At 36.2% G+C, this 16,385-nt stretch overlaps 1 protein-coding gene across 3 annotated transcripts in view; it reads right to left on the bottom strand.

Annotated features, from left to right (window-relative positions):
- The window catches only part of CCDC102B (coiled-coil domain containing 102B), a 190,287-nt gene that overhangs the window by 125,622 nt on the left and 48,280 nt on the right, over positions 1–16,385 (bottom strand). For all 3 annotated transcript variants that reach the window (XM_074877440.1, XM_074877455.1, XM_074877446.1), the window contains exon 5: positions 3,929–4,033. In XM_074877440.1, the coding sequence (XP_074733541.1) occupies positions 3,929–4,033 (105 nt within the window). The remainder of the gene's footprint in view (positions 1–3,928; positions 4,034–16,385) is intronic.

A 16,385-nucleotide genomic window follows, 5' to 3' on the forward strand; every position in this document is an offset into this window, starting at 1 on the left:
ATGATTGATTTGGAGATGAACACATTGCTAGAGTAATTTTTCTCATAAGGCTGTTTCTATCTTACTAACTTTTTGCTGCCGTGAATAGAGTTCATAGTGGCATTAAGGGTTCACCACAGTCCTTCTTTCCTCTAATACTGTTGACCTTTTATTTTACTCATGTTGTCAATGGGTGTTTGGTGTCACAGAATACTGTGGTGGTACCAATTGCTCTGCCTGAAGCCAGAGCCCAGGAGCCCTGGACACAGTGAGCAAGTATGCTTAGGATACTGTGGCAGGCCCTGGCAAGGAGTCCTGGTTAGAAGCACTGCTGAAGACTACAAGGCTGCTGAACCTTGGTGGTACTGCACCAAGGAGCATGTTTCCCAGCCCAAAATGGAGAAACTACTCTTAGCGCAGCAGATGCATCAATTCACAGATCTGGAGGGAAAATACTCCCATCAAGGCCATGCTATCTCCCCCTGAGGCTGGGGCAGGCAGAGGTTATCACCAAGCTGAAGGAACTCAGACCTGTAGATGACGTGCTCCAATTTAGAATTCCTGTCACCAAGCAGAAGGAATGGAACAACAGGAAGCTTCTGAAATTCAGCAATGACAAAGCCCTGCATCTGGGAAGGAAGAGTCCCTTGAAACAATAGAGGGCCGGTGTTTTTTCCAAAGTAGCTGTTTTGGAGACTGGCTGAGCATCAGTCTGCTAATAGTGTGTGATTGCTTTTGCATCACTTTTTTTTTTTTTTTTTTTTTTTCTCCCTTCACTTATTAAACTGTCTTTATCTCAACCCATGAGTTTTTTCTCATTTTTGTCCTTCCAATTCTCTCCCCCATCCTACTGCTGGGGAATGAATGAGGACTGGGTGGGAGCTTACCTGCCAGCTGGGGTCAACCCATCACAAACATGCTGCCCAGAGAAGTTGGGCAGTCCTTGAGGTTTTCAAGACCCCTCCGGACAAAGCATTAGGTAACCTGGTCTGACTTCAGAGCTGACCTTGCTTTGAACAGGAGGTTGGATTGAAGATATCCTGAGGTCCATTCCAGCCTGACTTGTTCTTTGATTCCATGATTTGCAGTTCTTGTAAATAAGAAATAGAAACAGCTGCAAACAAATCAGTTCCCACCTTAGCCTTTAGATGATAACTGTTACCAATCCACCAGATGATGGATTACATAGTTTCACCTGACATCAAAATACAATTTTTAATTTTCTCCTTTAAATTGATAATCAAGAGTTTTGAAGACAATCTTACCCTAAAATCATCAGCTGTGAAAACACAAACACTGCAGGGGCATTCACTTTTATGATAAGGAAACAGAGATGACTAAGCTCCATCTCCACCTTTTGACTTTGATAAAAAGTTGTGAAGTTGTTTCAGTTAGAGGTGTGATACTAACAGACAGAGCTGATACTGACACTTGATCTCAGATGTCTAATATTGTATGAAAGTAGCATTTTAAAAAACAAACAGACAGAAACCCCAGCACAGCCATATAACTAAAAGATATTTGAAATACAGTAACATGCCTGAGCAGAGAAGCATCTTTTTGGCCACGTCTTCAACCTCAAATTACTTGTATTACAAAGAAATCATGAAAATACTGTGATATGCTATGATATGATGTGATAAGGTATGATAAAATAAATACTAGTAAAGGAAAATCCAAAACAGGTGTTTGTTATGTAAGATATTCTATAAATGTAAGCTGTATGTGTGAATTGCAATTTGCTGTTACTAAGCCATTACGGAAATAGAGAAAAATTGTATAATTACATTTAAAAGGAGACCGCAAGTACAAAACCTCTCTCTCTTACTCTTTCCCAAGAGAAATTACTTATTGTAACTATATCCTAAATCTGGTCCTAGCTACTCAGACAGCCATTATTCAACAGTAAATGCACGAACATGGACCTGCTCGAGCAGGTCCAGAGGAGGCCACAAAGTTGATCAGGGACTGGAGCACCTCCCTTATGAGGACAGACTGAGAGAGTTGGGCTTGTTCAGCCCGGAGAAGAGAAGACTCCAGGGAGACCTTATAGTGACATTCCAGAACTTAAAGGGGGCCTACAGGAAAGATGGGGAGGGACTTTTTACAAGGACGTGTTGTGATCAGATGAGGGTAAATAGCTTTAAACTGAAAGAGGGTAGATTTACATTAGATATAAGGAAGAAATTCTTTCCTGTGAGGGTGGTGAGACACTGGAACAGGTTGCCCAGAGAAGCTGTGGATGCCCCCTCCCTGGAAGTGTTCAAGGCCAGGTTGGACGGGGCTTTGAGCAACCTGGTCTAGTGGAAGGTGTCCCTGTCCATGGCAGGGAGGTTGGAACTAGATGATCTTTAAGGTCCCTTCCAACCCAAACCATTCTATGATTCTATGATAAATGACATTAAATTATTTGTTATTTAGGCAAATAAGAATGTTGCTGTTTCTCACTGCCCCTCTTGTAACATCAAGGATGCACATTTACTTCTGTGTTGAGTGTTTTTTTTTTACTTTCTCTTTAAACAGCTTTCAGAGTCTCCATGAAAATGGGAGCCTTCTGGATTACTACTTAATTATTGGCACAGTGAAGGGAAGCTGCTACAAGTATACTTGAAATTGCTAATGTACAGGGACCTGTAAAATAAGACATTTAGTTTTAATGCTGGACATCACTTGTGTTTTACTAGCTTTTTTTTTTTTCCTGTATTTTTCCTGTATTTTACTGTAACGTATGTAATTTCATTTGTACTTTTTCCTAACTACCCTCTGTAGTTATTACCCACTTATAAGATGTTTTGAGACGTTTAACTCCTTGCCTAGTAAAGATAAGACAGACCTTGGACAGTCTGAAGAACTCCCTGAGTACATCCCTAATAGCAGGAACCTAAAGAAAACAAGTGCCTAAGAAGATGCCAGTGTCAAGATAAGTCACTGAAAGCTGATCTAAACTAACCTCCTTGGAACAAACCGGAGCTGAAGGATGGATGAAGTAACTCTATGACCATATATGGACACTAGAAACCTAAAGTTCACTAATGGACAGTGTGAGAAAGGCTATGTGGACCCCTAAGGAGGGGAGAAGACTCTCACTCTATTTTTACTACGTATGCTCAGACTATGTAAATTAATTCTAAGAACCCATTAGCATAAGACTGCTTTTTCTAAGAAATCTAACGCATATGTATGATTTTGTGTATATTAGTCAGAGAGTTTTGTTAGTAAGTGTGACACTTGTGGTGGAATGATCCCCAGTGCTGCCCAGCGCTGCAAATAAAGAATACCTGCTTAACAGTTATACTCAATTCTGACTGTTGAGCGAAGCTCTTTGTTTCAATAGAAAACCATAAAATAAAGGAAATAACAGTCTCTGAATCATTTATCACATCATTTTTAACAGTACAATAAAGTATAAATGTGAACAGATCTTTAGAGGAATAAAAACTAAGAAATAAGGCTCTTCCTTCAGTTCTCTCTTCCCTAAGAAGAGATTTAATATTCAGCAAGACAGAGAAATGATTGGTCTCACAGCTATTTTTTTGCTTTGACCTTCATCAGGACTCTGTAGCTACCAAAGACTACTTAATCGCTTCTGTTCCTCCCAGTCTTCACTTTCGCTCCCTAGTCTTGTCAGGCTTGTCATTTCCCCCTGCTCCTTTTAAAAATGAAAAGATATTTCTTTCTGTTTCTGCACTTTAGAGAAATTCAAAGTCACTGACCAGGTCTGAGATGCAGACAGGGCTGTTCTGTCTTTCACAACCCTTGTTTTAGGGACACATGTTGCCATTATTAAATAGGAATTTTGGGGGGGCAATGCTCCCCAAGTAATCAAACTAAGCAATGCACATACCTTATTTTTAAACAGCAGGTTACCTTGTGCATTTTGATGATCAAAACTCAATTTAGTTAGTGTTGTTTTATTTTTCATCTCCAGAAGTCCCTGAATTTCTTTTACCTGCAACTTCAAACTTCTGTTCTCTTCTTCCAAACTTTGATTTTCTGCTTCAAGTCTCTCTCTCTTTCTCCACTCAGAGGTATTCTCAAACTGCAGTCTTTCCAGCTGGGAAGGGTCGGGTTGGGAGGAAGAACAACCAAAAGAGAGAAAAAGAAAGGAATAATATGATTAAAACCCCCTGTTCTTTATTGGTTGAGACTAATGGCCTCACCTCAGAGTAAGGTGGGCATCTTAGAAATCAGTCCAAGATATAAGTTTTCCATGTTTCATAAAGTTAAGTAATTGAATTTGAAAAGAAAAAAAATTAATTGTACCTTTACAAAAATAAAGCATAGGTAATGTTTTAATATAGTAACTGGTAACCATACCTTATTTCTTTCTCTGCTATTTATGGAACAACAGTATTAAAAAAAAAAAATTGTTTTAGATAACATTGAAACTGCTTTTGGTCTAACATTGTCAAAGTTCATTTTTATTCCCCCCAAATCAACACATTTTTATTTATAGTCTGTTTACAGTTTAAAACGACTGTAATGAATATTCATTAAACTGAAGACATTGTAAAGCACTAGAAATCACTATCCTAATAACTGGGGGAAGGATTTTTAAGTTTTCACACTACTCTGTTTCTTGAGGTCACAATTAATAGTCTTAAGGGAAATATTATCATTTATGGCCAATGCTGTAACCTTAATTTAGGATAATCAAGCTTTCTGAATTCATTTATCTAATCCACATACAGAAGGAATTAAATATATTAACAAAAAGCCACGTTACTAAGCCATATAATTATGTAACAACTGATTTTATTTACTCTTTAGAGACAACTAGACAGAAGCTTTGTCAAATGTATGTATGAAATGTTCCTCAGATTTCAAAATAAAAATTGGTAAAATGAGTTTATTTTTATAGCACAATGAGTTTATTTTTATAGCTTATCTTAAGTACTAACAGATATTTATCAGAAGATTATTATTGACAAGTACTTATTATTAACAAGTTATTATTAACTGGCACTTATGAGACAAAAGAGCCAGAGAGGTGTACTTTTTCAGATATTGGTTACTTTTATTTTAAAATAAATTTCTGGAAAATAATGAAAAGCTAGTGAACATGAAGCAAAGAGAATGGGTGTTACAGCATCAGATTGTAACAATACGATTATCTAGCTAAATCAGATAGTAAACTTGTCTGCTCCAACCTTATTTCTGCGCAAATAAAAACAATTAGAAAGTATAAAGAGGCTCATTCAGATTTTCAGAGGAAAGTAGAAATGCTTTCTGAGATTCTCTAGTAAGAACAAAAATCGTATTTGATAACAATAATATTTTTCCAGATATTTCTCTAGCTAGTATTCTATATATGATAAACTAGAGGATTCCCCAAAAGACTGAGTAAAGTGTGTGTGTGGGGGGAAGACAACAGAGTGCTTTTTTTCTCCACAAGCTTCACCTTCTCATGATGAAGAACAAGACAAACAGCAGTGCTGATGTCTCAAACAGTTTCTATGTATAAATCAGATCACAATCATAAACTTATTCATTTGAAAATGAGGTCCATAATGTCCAAAGTCTTACATTATTTAGGTATGGGCACTTTATGAACTAAAGTTGCAACTAAATCCTAAACTATAATCCCTGGAATAAATAGGAAATCAAAGACAAAAGAACTAAGACATTACAAGAAAATACTTCATTAGCAAATTAAATAGATCCATCTCTAAGTTCCATTTCTAAGCCAATTCACATACTGTATGGCAATCAGCAACCATATGAATTTAAATAAGAGGAAGTGCTGGATTCTTCACCTGGGACAGGGTAATCTTGGTTATATGTACAAACTGGGGGATGAGGGGCTGGAGACTAGCCTCATGGAAAGAGATCTTGGGGTTTGGGTTGATGGAAAGTTAAATATGAGTCAACAGTGTGCCCTGGCACACAAAAGGGCTAACCATGTCCTGGGGTACATCAAGCACAGCATAGCTATCTGGTTGAGGGAGGTGATTGTCCCACTCTACACTGCACTGGTGTGGCCCCACCTCGAGTATTATGTGCAGTTTTGGGCACCACAATATAAGAAGAAAGGTGATCAAGATGGTGAAATGTCTTGAGGGCAAGAATTGTGAGGAGCAGCTGAGGTCACTTGGTTTGTTCAGTTTAAAGAAAAGAAGGCTGAGAGGTGACCTGACCTCATTGCTGCCTACAACTTCCTCAAGAGGGAAGAGCTGATCTCCTCTCTCTGGTGACCAGCGGCAGGACATGAGGAAATGACATGAAGCTGCATCAGGGGAAATCCAGATTGGACATTAGGAAAAGTTTCTTCACTGAGAGGGTGGTTGGTCACTGAAAAAAGATCCCCAGGGAAGTAGTCAGGGCACTAAGCCTGTCAGAGCTCAAGGAGTGTCTGGACAACACTCTTAGTCATATAGTTTATCTTTAAGACATCTGTCACATCTCACTCAAATGAGGGAGACAAGCGACTTAGATTTGTAAATCCCCAATTGAGTGGACAATGGTGAGAAAAGTCTCAAAGTCCAGACACTTATTAACTTCCCACAATGTACTAATTGGATACATAATAACTGGCTAAGTATATAACGAGTTATGGCAAGTGATATAGTATGCCTTGCATTATTTAATGGTAGTGAGGAGAAAGGGTAGAAAGAAAAGGAGGGAGATAGAGAGAATACAGAAATAGAGATCACTAGTCAGGTTCCTGCATTGGTCCTGTTCGAGTTTATCAGGGATGCATCCGTCTTCTTCATGTCTTCCTTTTCTTTCTCTCCTTCACTCCTTGCCCCCCCCCCCCCCCCCCCCCTCAATTTATACACACTTTCCTTGGGTCTGTCCCCAGGGTTGACCCACATACCTGCATATCCCATGTATGAGGAAGGATAAGGTGTTTCATGGGATGATGTAATTTGCATGATCTTGTTAATCTTTATTAGCATATTCAGGGGTGTCAACTTTAATATGCATTTCGCAGATAATGAAGCAAAGTTCATTCACTGGACAGATGGCCCTTGAAACTTTACAAGATGCACCAGAGCAGAACCGTCCTGTCTCCACAGGGCTCCCTGCTCCAGCTGTATCCTGTGCTATACCGGCAGCCTTATCAGCTCCAGCCTCCACACTATCCAACCCGTGACTATGGTTTCGCTACTTGTGAGTGTTAGAGACATTCCTTGGCTTGGAGGGCCTCTGTTCCCCCCCATCCCTTATCTCTCTTAGGTGTTTTCTCTTGCAGGCTTGTTTCTCTCAGGCTCTGCTTCAGGGAGCTACAAGTCATCTCTCACGCAGTCCTGCAAGGAGCAGGGAGTTGGATGGGATCCTTATGGATCCCTTTCAACTTAAGATCTTCTATGATTCTATGACTCTAAATACAGAGGATGAGTACCAACTACTTCACTTAGAAACGTCAATTGTCAAAGAGTTAAAAACTGAATAGATTATGTCTAAAGGCATTTTATTCTACCAACAAAAGATACTTCCTCAGGGTGATCCTTTTCATCATGGATTATTTGCTTCCCTTAACAAACAAAACAACAAGAACAACAAATGAGCAACCCTCCTCACACACACTTCAACAGAATTCCTGAAACCTTGGCCAGTCTTAACATCATGATATGCTGTTGGAGGATACTCTTTGGAGAGAACGCTGAAACAGTTCATAAAAATAAAATGGGCCTTTGATCTAAGATTAGGCAAGCTAGCAAGTAAGAAAGAAACAAATATACTCCTTTCATACTTTGTATCATAAAGGCCGACTAAGTGGGAATGAATTTTATCTTTTTAGACAATTATGCTATTCAGCAGTTTTCTTTACATTATGAACTTGTTCTTGTATGAAAATACTAGAGATTATTTACCAAGCTAAATTCCTTAGAATGTGACAAATATGTGTAATGAGATTAAACAAGGAATCAGGGAAGGATAATTTTATACCCTTGTTTTTGGGTTTGGGCTTTTTTGGCATGGTCTACCCACTGGTGATGGAGTACAAATGGTATCTCCAGTGCACAAAGGCAATGTAAGATGCTCACATGTTCCTAATGAGGTCTTTTGAATTCACTGAATCTCTGTACAATAACTGGAAATGAAGGGATCATATACCTCTATTTAGCACCAAATCTTTTTTCTCCCTCCCTTCAAATTGTGCAGATTTATAGTTGCTCAAATACCATCTACTGGAGTACAATCCAAAAAAATGTATTTTTTTTCTAAATAAATATGCAAGCACAATGTCTTACAAGTACATATGAAAGATCTGGAACATGAGAAAGTCCTATGTTCCTGCAAAGCATCTGCCAAAAGACACAAATTCTAAGCCTGAAAGTTTGCCTTTTCACAGTGATGACACTAATTGATATCAATTCATATTTGGCAGACTTCAAGTAGAGAGAAAGCCATCCAAGGCTCAGTTTCAGTCAGGCAATTAAGCACAAGATGACTACCAAGCTAAAATTTGATGTCAAAGATAAATTTACTTATCTCTGTGTCAGCAAAATTTCAAGATGTCTACAAACTCTGGTAATGATAAATTTAAATATTCAATATAAAATATACATAAAAAACTCCATAATGATGTCAGAAAAAACTACTAACTTGTACAACATCATGAATAGGCAATTTTGTTATAATTAATTTTACCATAAATCATTGTCCAGTAAAGTACTAGAACTCATATTTTCTGGAATACTAATTTTCAGAGTGTTAGTAATCAGAATTGGTTTGTTATTCGTTAGAGTTCTCCCAAACTATACCTTATGCTTATTCCAAATAACATTTTTCATATAATGCTCTCATAGGAAGCATTTGATCTCTTCTTCATTTTTGGCAAAGAATGTGCAAAATAAGCGAGGTGCCAGATCTCAACTTTCAGATTTGAAGTCAGACAGTAACTTCACAAAGTCATCATGCGTGATTTTGTCACTCCCAGCTAAAAAGATCAACCTTCTCTTGAGTAGACAAAATTTGTCTCCCACACCTGTGCAATGCGTTCCCAATCTCACTCACACCCCCAGACCCCTGTCAGGGCCCTTCCAGCTCCAGAAGTTCAGCTGGCAGCACTCAAGGCCAGCTAGCTCATGTGAGCTGTTGTAAAGAGCTGGAAGAAGACTCAGCAGAGGGAAGTCTCTCTTTGTCTCAGGGCTGCTTTTAATCTGAATATTCCAGATCCCATCCTTGATGGAGCTATGTTGTAAATATTTACATATTTGGATTTAAAACAGACAGGAGAGGTTCATATGAATGTAATACAAATTGCAGAAAACAGCTTTGATATTGTTTTATGAAGAACACAGGTGTCCTTGAACTGACTAGTCTCATCTTTCTATATGAAATTTTGAACATATTTTATCTTGAAGCAAATAAAATTAATTATGTGTGAAATTATATATTTTAACTCATTTAGTGGAAAACTGAAATATTGTTATTAAAAAAAACATGGAGGAGAATTTATTACTTTTTAAGAATGAAAATATCTGAAAATTGCTGACCATGTATTTGGTGGTAACATATTTGTTAATTAATCTTCCTAAAGTAAAGGAGAATGCAGACATTTATTTTAATTGAGATTCAAAGAATATTATTTTACATTACTTTTTCTGAATTTTTATAATCCATAGTAATAGATAATCTAAACAAATCATTACAATCTTTAAGCAGGATACTTCTGTCATGCAGAATAATGAGCATGTGTAAAGATACATGTTGATATTTGCAGAACAAAAATTCAAAAAAGGAAAAATATTTGCTGCTTACAATATTTTTCCAATGACATACATGAATCCAGTTTTACTTATCAATTGTTACTCAGTCATATTTTCAATACAATTTAAGCAACTCAACTCTTTAAGCAGTATGGATACTGCATGTATCAAGTGTGAAAAATATTTCCTATGCAAGTTCGGCTACTTGTTCCATGAATTATCTTCACTCTCTTAATTTAATTAGGAACTAAAACATGTTAATGGCTTAATGATTGCTCATGATAGATGCAACAGTATGTTCATTACAAAGGTCTCAGAAAACCTGTGAATGTACAATATTTTTATGGCTTTTAGTGGTACACTGAAATCCATAAAAAAAGAAAACTGGGTCAATTTTACATATTTATTTTAAAGTGAGTTAGAAATGAGAATGTTATATTCTCTTGCTGTTCACCTTACTTCAAAGATGAAATTCACAGCAGTAATATCTCATTCAAGAATCACACTACTGTTTTTCTAATTGAAATTTTTCTAACTCTAAGAGTTGTATTTTTACATAAGAGATGAAAGTACATTCATAGAAAACATATAAACTTAAACACTTTGGAAAGTTGATTTTCTGTCATTCATGTCATTCTTCCAAAATGAGCAGGGACACTAAAGCAAAGCAAAAAATCGGGTCTAGAATTAAGTTAGGAAAAAAAGCAAAATTAAGTATTTCATGTCATGATCTCTTTAATGTAATTTTGTGCAAAAAATCTTGCTGGATTATGGTCTTTCAGAATGCACCCAAGTCAGCTCAACCCTCTTTGAAATGTTGCAAGAAGGGTCTTTTTATAACCTGGTGCTTTAGCTTCCAGAAAAGATTAAACACAGTGACTAAAGGCAATGCTAGACATTAACTCAGATTTTTGAGAACATATTCCTCTCATTAAACCAAAGCAAACCAAAAGAAAACAAAAAAGCTTCAGGGATCTGTTTTCCTCTAGAAACAAGATTTGGAATGTTGTTTATTTTTCAATTGAAAAAACACACCAACCTTATTTTCCAGTTATGAGCTCCCTGCCTTTAGAGAAAGTAACTTTTTCACTTAAAAAAAAAAAAAAAAGAAAAAAGAAAAAAGAAAAAATAATACTTACATATGCTGATGGGCTCTGCAGATTGTTTCATAACTGTACAACTAGAGCTGCTCTGAGATAGACCTAGTACCCCTCACTGAGCTTGAATGCACCTCCGGATCTTTTGATCTACTCCATGTGACAGTTTCAAAAGGCTGAAAATCTCCTCATCCATTGTGCAAGTAACCTGTGCAGACCTGCTTTCCTTTCCACTACACAGCCAGAGAAAACAAGTGTTGTGAAAACTAGTACAGCAAGATGAGGAAAGCAGCTAGATGAACTTTTCTCAGTAAGGAAGTTGAGCCACATGCTATTGAAAATGCAATACAAGGCAAACATTCAAAAAGTGTTAGCTGTTTTGAACTGACCTAATGAAATTTTTGTGATTATATATGCATACATAAAATACATACATATATGTGTATAGACATAGACATGTTCCTCTGTTCCTTTAAAGGGATTCTGGCATTTAAAAAAAAAAAGTTTTCTATCCTTCCTTACATGAAAATTATATACCCTTTAAGTTAATCTAAAGTTAAAGTCTACTATCTTCTGTCACTTTTTACACAAAAACATTTCACAGGAACACTAATACTTATTTTTCATTTTGACATTTAATACTGAAACTTCAATTAGAAAATGCAAATTCATTGAATAGAAGTGATACCTATGTCACATCTCCAGTGAAAAGAATTTCAGGGATTTTCTTTTCCACATAAAATACACATTCTAATAGGTGTACAGATAGTAAGTATTTTAGATGCTCTCAGGTGAAACTACAGATTCTGATTTATAAAGGAATTAAAAGCTTACTAAACAATTTGCAACATGTGAAAAAATCCTCGGGATGTTTCATTTTCCCTTCAAATGTGAATATTTTTACTCCATAAAATGCCTCCACAAACTAACACTGACTTTTATTTTTCAATAGGAAGATCAGAATAATGGTGGAAGCATAGAGTGAGGTCAAGATACTGTCAGTGAAGTGCATAATTGCTAAAGGTGAATGGTAGAAATGAAGTATGGTGTAGTGCCCTTTTGAAACTGGATAATTACTTCTTAGAGGTAACCTACACCATTTTATGACTAACATGAAAGACAGAGCCCTGAGAAAAACCAACACAGAAAGAGGAACTCCTCCTGGTACATTTCATTAGCAGGAAAATCTTAATGCTCTAGTTCAGTTTAAGGCAACATAACAGTAGCTGAGGCTGAAAAAGTTTTATTGAAACAAGATTCTTTTTCCTTCCCTTTAGTCAAGGGAAGATGGAGTAGGATGGAGGACAACAGTTAAGCTGTCTACTCATTTTCAATGGGAGTAATGACAGCAAAAAGTACGATGATGAAGAAGACATGTAACAGTTAATATGTTTTCAGATGGAAAACAAAAATTTCCACACACCCCTCAGGAGCAAGGGAGATAAGAAAGGAGCAATTTTTGTTTGGTTTTAGCACAAAGTTTTGTTAGGTCCCCATAAAGCTTGTGAAAAGGTAGGAAAGTGTACTTAGAGAGTTATGATCTCCAGATTTCTAAAGGCAGCATTTGAAATAGAGATGGACAGAACACACGCATTATGGTAAAAAGCTGTAGTTTTGACAATGATACTGACAACGCTATCAGAAATAAAAAATGCCAATTCAACCAGAAATTCTCTCTGCAAAAGGTTTTCCTTTTACAAAACTGGAACTTTTTAACAACAGCATTTTCTGAGAAAGATTCTCCAAACATCTTAAATAAAAGTTGTCCATACAAGATAATTCACATTACATGCAAGGCCTTTTCCACAGCAGAACTGACTGAAAACAGGAGAGTTTCATTTATTTACAATCTGAACCTTACTCAGCCACATCAAAAGATTAACATCTAATGCTATCTGTCTTCATATTAATAATCTACAGGCAAGCAAAATATAGCCTACAGACTTGCAACCCAGAGAAGCAAGAATTGCTGTTTAAACTAATAAAAAGAAACCTTTGGCAGCATCACTCAAATACCTATAAAATATCTGTTTCAGCTTGCACAGATCAAAAATGAAAATTTAAAATCAATATGCTTTTTTATGCTTTAAATGAATTCACAGGGCTTTTTTTGGTTTAAAACAGGATGAATGAAGACACATTTTTAAGATTCTTGATATCCTCACTATATTGTGCATGAAGGTCATTTCCACTCATCTACAATACAAATTATTCTACAAACTTAAAGCAAGAGACACATTGAACTGAAAGTTTAATAAGCCACAGGTTGATTATGAATTAAGGATCATGTCACCCTTCTAAAAAAGAAAACCTATTGAAATAACTATAAAGCTTTATAAAGAAACTAGTGAGTTTGACTCTTACAGATCTTTTCCCCGCAGTTACTTACAAAATTCAGCACAAGAAAGCTCTTTGTTCCTGAAGTAAATGTTCTTTTTCTGTAACTCAGACAGGAATACTCTCTCTCAAAAAAGTCATATCCAATGACCTTTTCAAAGCCAAGACCTCTACTGTTGTGCAGTTTTACCAATCACCTTCCAAGTTATTGCACGTTAACAAGAAATGCAAGGACAGAGAATCTGCCATTTCACAGTGGTAGTTTTGTTTATTTATGACATGTCATCAACTTAAAAAGTATTGAATGTGTTGCAGCTGCTAGAAGGAATTGCAAAAGTGCAGTTTTCTTAAATACGGCACCTAGGGTAGGTTGGAACAAATGAGTTAAAAAACAAGCTCTGCCTGAGGAGTCTACTATCAAGCGTAAACATCAGGTTTCTTCATCAAGAGTGCACTGTGAAACATTGTTACAATTCATGACCTAATACTGGATCTGAAGCTCTTTTATCAATGGTCTAAAAGGAATGGTATCAAACTGTTAAAGATAGTCTCGGTACAACTGGGAGAAAAAAGAGTCCATACAGAAAGATAAGGAAAAACCTGATCCAGACAGAAGCATCTTCAAAGAGATTATTATATACAAACAGAAGAGATCAGTTAGATTTCTGAATCTGATTCTCTGAAATCCCTTTTGGTTTTAGGGCAGAAGTGTCTACACTGGCAATGGCAATGGTTACATTCCACTGCATATCTCCCTTTGGGAAAGGTGTAAGAGGAAGACAGTCTTCACATAAGCAAGGCACCCATGTACAAGTGGATAGGAAACACTTTCAAGAATCTTCATTACCTGCAACATACCCTTTATTTTGTTGGGGGGAATGGGTTTTTTTAATGGTTTTTATTTGTTTTGAGATTTGTCCTGCTAGAAGCCTGTAAGAGCTTGGTGACAACTGCAAAAGCTCCTAAGGCCTAAGGTCAGAAAAGAAACCCATCAGCTTGCCTGCTTCCAAGCCCAGCACTGCTGTCCACAGGCGTGGTGTGCTGGCAAGCAAAACTATTATTCACTATGTGTGACACTAGGCAGTTTCGCAATGATTATTTACAGTGTATGTGACTGTTTCTAGAATTCTTTTCCTTTTTCATCTAAAAGAAGTAATCAAACACTACCATAATCCATAGCACTCCTTCCACAGGAAAGGGAAGACAAATGTTGTCTACCTTTTTATTTGACAAGTACTTCAATATTCAATATAGGAAAAAATAAATTTACTCTGCTTTTTCTCTTATTGTGAGCAAGTCTGCCAAGAACACCATTTAGTCCATCAGAAACTATACTGAAAGCATGATAAATGTTATTGTGCCTGACAATATCTTGAGACACCAAGCCCTGCAACAAATCGAACTTTTTAATGAATGCTTATATTCATAACAGTGCATGTATCTGAGCACCAGCATGTTTAGTAATCAAATATTTCTTCCTTCTGGTACTACTGAAATGTTTAAGACTGCTGCAAGCTGATATCATTGCACTATGTTGACATTAAAAGAAAAGTTGCTGATTTACTAGCATTTATTTTCTCTTCCCCATCTGCACACAGATAAAATTCTCTTGTGTGTATGACTAATTTACTCCAAGTGATTTATGCAGGAATATAAGTTGTCCATAGATACATAAAAAACTTAAAGGCTGAAACTTTACAACAATGCCAAATAATATATTCAGAGATGCATAGATAAGTTCAAGAAAAGGAAAATGCTGGGAACAACGTGAGAAAAATGACCCTTGATCTCACAGATCTTTCTTTCCATGTTGATTCTGTCACTGCTTTTCTCAGTTTCTTTCAAGTTCAAGTTGATATGGACTATATATTAGATTAAAATAAATGTTAAATTCTTCACTAGAAAAACAGGAATAGTGTCCATCTTAAATAATACTTAATGCAAATTTAACAGTCCACATTAACATGTATATCAGGACATGATAGTTCTGACATTTCAGATGCTGTTTGCTGCACTGATGTCTAAAATGTAGCATCTGCATGGATTGTAATGTTCTGGTGAAGCCCCATTTAAAACAATGAATTCACATGAAGAATTGTTTAACATCAGCCACCTGTAGATTCAGGAGAATCTACTATGCATTCAAGGAGAAAAGATCTTCTGTCAATGAGTATCAGAGAAAATTATCCATAATGCCTGTCCAAAATTCTACTTGCACAAATTACCTGAAAAGAATTTAAAAATTCAGAGTAACTACTTTTACCTATCTAAACTGTTGAGATCAGTAAAGAGAATACCAACGCTTCATGCACTCATTTTTACTGTAAAATTATGAAGTGTTTTTATGTTTTATCTTAAACAAAATAGATATTTACATTTTTCAAGTGGAAAAAATAAAGAAGATGACTAAACAAATACTGAAAGCTTCTTCCTCTGTAGTAGCCTTCTTCACTTTAATCACAGTTCATAAAAAGATTGAGACTAGAGGAATATCCAAACTGTCAGTATGTACCAAGTTGTATAGTACTACTTACTTATTTCACTTTTTCATACATGAATAACATAAAAATATCTAGGAAATGAGTTGGAACTAGAAAGGACTGTTAGAATAAAGGTATACAATCACATGTTATAAATAAAATATCTGATAGCCATAAGATGTAAGGACAATCCTGTCATGTAGACATTTTGTAGGCTTGCCAGAAAAGCATGAATATTTGAATGAATATTTTTTAAAAATAAGAGTATGATTATTTTTTTCTGATACTTCTTGTGCTATTTTAAGCTGCTTCTTCTCCCACATAATGTCTACTTTCATATTTACATAATTATATGATTCCCCTTAGACCCCTACTATCTCAGATTTAGTATAATATTAAATAAATAAAAAACTCTGTATCCCCACTGGCCCCCAAAATAGATTTTACTGTTGATGGAGAAGAACAGTAAATCTGTCGGGTAAGCTGTGACCTAGCTGGTAAATAGAGTTAGGATTTAAAACAGAAGGGAAGTAGTTGGTTTCCTTCTGAAATCTATGTCCACCAAATGAAACTGAAAGATAAAAGATCTGCCTTGGTTACACCTTCAGGAGAAAGAAGTCTGCACTTGTACTATCTTCAGGCCAAAAAAAAGGCATACAATAACAATACTTGCCAGTGCCCAACACTTAGTGGTAACCACCTTGACTGAAAGGTTGTCCTATCAGAAACTGAAAATACATCTTACATAGGCAATACAATGCAGCATTTAAATCACTACAATTAATCATTAAGAAGCTTGCTATCAGTATATTTCATTTTGCAGCTAAACCAAA

The sequence above is a fragment of the Strix uralensis genome, chromosome 1 (genome assembly GCF_047716275.1).
Source record: "Strix uralensis isolate ZFMK-TIS-50842 chromosome 1, bStrUra1, whole genome shotgun sequence".
NCBI classification, from domain to species: domain Eukaryota; kingdom Metazoa; phylum Chordata; class Aves; order Strigiformes; family Strigidae; genus Strix; species Strix uralensis.